The sequence below is a fragment of the Anarhichas minor genome, unplaced genomic scaffold (genome assembly GCF_050575085.1).
Source record: "Anarhichas minor isolate MPS153535 unplaced genomic scaffold, ASM5057508v1 ptg000010l, whole genome shotgun sequence".
NCBI lineage: Eukaryota > Metazoa > Chordata > Actinopteri > Perciformes > Anarhichadidae > Anarhichas > Anarhichas minor.
The window spans coordinates 19,195,663-19,200,014 of NW_027466456.1; the positions used below are offsets into that span (position 1 = coordinate 19,195,663).

The window sequence follows — 4,352 nt, forward strand, 5'->3', positions numbered from 1 at the left end:
CTGGTTATCAGAACAGCTCTTTCAAACGTAAGCAAAAGTTTCAGCTTTCTAGTATCCATCCATACAGATAGTTTTGGTTTGGTTCAGATATCTTTCACTGTGATTTCTGCAGGACCCCAATAGAGTGGAGGAGAATTATTTTCTTCGTTGCACGTACACTATTACACAACAGCAATTGTCTTCTCAGAAACAATCGCCCCATTGACAATCCACAGACTGAAATTAATACAGTTTTGAGGCAAAGAGGAGCTGAAACTAAGTTCTGTAGATTATCTTGATGAAGGACATTAAACACTTTAAATTCCAGCATAGGCTAGTGACGGAGCAAAACTCTCTGTAAAACTGAAGAGACTTGAGTGTAAATGCTAAAAAAACAAAAAAATCCAAACATATATACTTTTTTTTATGGGTGTTTTGATTGACAAACTTTGGAAATCAGTTGTGTCAATAAACATGAGCTCAACAAAAAATACGTAATTTTACAATTAAAAAAAATATTATTTTGATTACAAGATACTCTCTTTTTTGTTGCTAATCATTGACGATTATTTATTTCATAATTTCTTGTCTTTGTTACTAATATCTTACACCTAATTATTGATGATTGTTTACTTAATATTGTCTTGTTGCTGTAACTAATATGAATTGTCAATTAACATTAACATATTATACGACATTTTTCCGCCAATAAAATGCCCACCTGCAAGGCAAAACTGAGGAGTGTAAGATCCCTTTCACATGAACCGCGTTCTGTGATTGGACGGTGAAATATACATCATCCGCAAAGGCCTATTCCGTCGCAGTCCGATGACGACACGTTTCGGTTGTAAACATGGAGGAGAGAGAAGCGCTGAAGAGGCAAATTGAACTTCTGCAAAGTAAATCTCCATATACACTCTCTTTTGGATTGTTTTGTAGGAAGCGGGTGTTTTTTGATTTGTTGCGCCTTTTAAATTCATGGTGGTCGTGTCGCTGTGGTGCGTTTTGAAGTAACGTTAACGTATTTAAAAAAAATAACTTAGCTTTGCCTTCAGCTTAAACTCGCACATGTCTGAGAAGAGGCGTTGGCGCCTTTATCTAGCTAACGTCACCCTTAACGTACTGCATTTAGAGATACGTAGTGTTAGTTAGGTAATATATTCTATTTAATTTTCATTGTAAGTGAATAACTAAGTCGCTGTTTATGCCAAACTTTGGCAGCATGTGCGGAATTCCTTTCATCTTTAAACTCATCCACATCCGTCTACATGAAACTGAGGAATAGGTTGTGTTGGCTAAATTTACTCTTACATGGATTATATTCCCTTATTCTTGTTCATCACTCTTGGTGCGATGGTGCAACTAAATAACTCCTATTTTCAAATCACCAGATCTCATCAATACGCACAAGAGTGTCCATGGCGACACCCCGTTTGCAAGAGACGAGTGGAGTCATCCGGAAGCTCCAACGTCAGCCAGAGGCAGAGGCCACAGCACATCTGTGGTCCATCCTCACAGCTCCAGAGGGGGACTGTACGCTCCTCAGAGCAGTGGAAGTTGGAGGAAAACGTACTCGCTGAGCAACAAGAACCCACATCCCTCGGCTTCAGCTTCCTCTACTGTACATCAGTCCGGTTCCCACCGTGCACCTCACATCACCTCACTGCCCAGCCACAGCAGAGGAGAGGAGGGGCAAAGAATCGTGACTGCCACCTTATCATCAGGGATCCCTCAACAAAAGGGAGAGCGACCTATGAACAGTATCACAGGGGGAGTCGCACCTGAGAAAAGAAACACGGATACTCTCAGAAAAACCGGAGCAGCTGTGTCTCTGCATGAAGACGGAACAGGATGTTCAAGATCAACGGGCACTAGTGAGCAATGCGAAACGATGCACAGACAGACTCCAGGTCTGCAGGAGAGGACTGAAAGCAGGCATGTGGTGCTGCCAGAAAAGAAAGTCGGTAGTTCTTCAGAAGTGGCATCCTCGGTTAAGGACAACGCCTCGACCAGTTTGCAGAGCATCCCTCAAGCGCGGATCAAACCTACCAAGACATGCGTGACCAGCACCGAGACCAAACCAACTGTTACGAAGACAACTCCAGCAGTTTCCAATGCTAACACCGTCCCACCTCTCGCTGCTCTGCCTAATGTATCAAAACATTCCATCGACCCCGCATCTCCCGCCAGCCAGGGCCAAGTCGATGCTTCTTTTTTGAAGAAATCGAAGTTCACTTGGGTAAAGAGCCAGAAACAAGCCAGCTCCAGTTCCTCACCCACAGGCAAAGCTGTGGCTGTTGCCCTGACTTCAGTCTCCAAAGCTGGAGTTGCCAGTGGAAGCTCCCCTTTATTCACAGGGAAGAGAACGCCCAGCAAGAAGTTCCCTCGGAAGCTAAGCCCACTCAATGCAGCCCCCAAGACCTCCAAGTACAGATGGGTCTCCATCTGCGCTGGAGCCCAAGCTAAAATACCTCGAAAGTCCATATCGCCCAAAGCCCTGACCCTTTCCCAAAGAGCTCTGGAGAAGGGAGAGGTTCCCAAGAAACTCCGAGCAGAAGACAAGATGAAAAATGGAGCCGCGGGTTCCTCGACCAGCTCCTCACCGGTTAGCCGGTACCGCTGGAAGGCTGGAGGTCAGAGTACCTCTGGGGCAGCGATAGGAGGGGCCACGGTTGCCCGTCGTAGGTCTGCCTTCCACTGGACGTCAGAGAGAAGCAACAAAGGAGTGAAAGGAGTTTCCCCATCCGTAAACCAACGTTCCCCACGTACCTACCTGATGCCGCCCTCCTCCCCCGCTGGGTTCAAGCTCCGCAGCAGGATGAAAATCATCAGGAAGTCTCCTACTGGGTACGTATTGGAAACCTGGACATGACCTGCAGAATACTTTCATTGAATAGATTTTTCTCAATGTCATTTGTTAAATAGCAGTTTCTGGTGTGTTACTCATTGCACTGTTCTCCTCTGCCGTCTGTCCTGTGACCACAGTGGAAGCGGGTCAGAGATGAAGTACTCCCCGCGGGGCCGCATGCACAGCTCGAGCAGGAGTCCCGCCGGAGCGAGGAGGACACCCTCCAGGGAGCTGGTGTCTTTTGGCCGACACAAGCTGAGGCGTCTTTCTCCCACCTCATCGAGGACAAGTAAGAAGCTCACACTTCAGACAGCACTTCATGAAGAGCATGTATTCTGTACACAGTTCTTCTCTCTCGAGTTTACCACGACTGAGGGCTCTGAATGAGCTGTCAACCTAATGCTCATCCGGGGAAAATACCGTTACGCGGTTAAGAGAGAACATATCTAACCCGCCTAGTCTAACTGGCTTATAGTAGAAATGATGGAACCTTGTAGTTATTTCTGACGAATCACATTTTTTTATACTCTTCCTCACTTACAAGCACGTGGATCTGAGCAACCACACAGCTGAACCCCACTGCTCTGTCCATAAGAACTACACCGTATGACCATCTGGTGGTGCTATGACAACTTGTTTTAACTGTCCATCAGGCACTCAAGTTCTCAAGTCACAACCAAATGAGTCGCAAATAATATATCTATATCTATATAGATATAGATGTTTATCTGTTTGTGTGTGATTTTGCATTAGGCTCTGACAACCTAAAGAAAACACAGACTCACTGATCGGCCTTGGCATCCTCACACATTGAACCCTCAGAGGGCACCGTTTTCTGTCTCTCACCGTCCATACAGACGTTAAATATCTTTGCTGCAACTCTCTCTGTCAACCTCTTTACGTCTGCCACCGTCAAAACATCATCGCGTCTCACGCTAACAGCGTGAGACGCGTGAGACGCGTGAGACGCGTGAGACGTGTTGACTTAATTGTCTCCCTTCAGTTCTTGTGTCAGTTTCTGCACAACTTGTGCCCCAGTGTTATCGCACTACATACTAGAGTATCGTTTGTACCACTGCTTATTGTCGTAGTACATTGTTTTAGTCAGTTCACGAGAAATCACTATTTTACAATGTTGTTCTAATAGGAAACAATGTAGTGCACGTGCTGACCATTCAATCAACCTGAGATTTTGATTCCTGCATACCGAATTTTTTTTCATTAGAATACTTTATTTTTGTTTCCAGTGTGAGCGCACCACATAACTGGTATGTAGTATGGAATTGGGAGAAAGCGTCTCTTGACATCTGCTGTTGCAGCTGTCTCCAGTAGAGGGCAGAAGCTAACATCCATGTGCTCCTTGAGTGGGCTTTGTGTTGCTGGCTGTCAGTAGGGAGGCTCTAAGTGGGGGAGGAGGGAGGAGGTTAATTGATTGCCCAATTCAGCCTTGATGGCGAACAAGTGCCGATAGCGGGTAATTTGCGGAGGTGGAGGCAGGCAGCGCCGCTGCTATCAAGCCCCGGCA

The 4,352-nt window shown here is 45.8% G+C and overlaps 1 protein-coding gene across 1 annotated transcript; it reads left to right on the forward strand.

The window, feature by feature from the left end:
* The first annotated feature begins 741 nt into the window (after positions 1-741).
* Positions 742-3,764, forward strand: LOC142947060 (uncharacterized). The gene is made up of 3 exons (XM_076088708.1): positions 742-878; positions 1,371-2,826; positions 2,965-3,764. The coding sequence occupies exons 1-3, from the start codon at positions 833-835 to the stop codon at positions 3,212-3,214; spliced, it is 1,752 nt and encodes a 583-aa protein (XP_075944823.1). The 5' UTR covers positions 742-832; the 3' UTR covers positions 3,215-3,764.
* Positions 3,765-4,352: the final 588 nt, after the last annotated feature.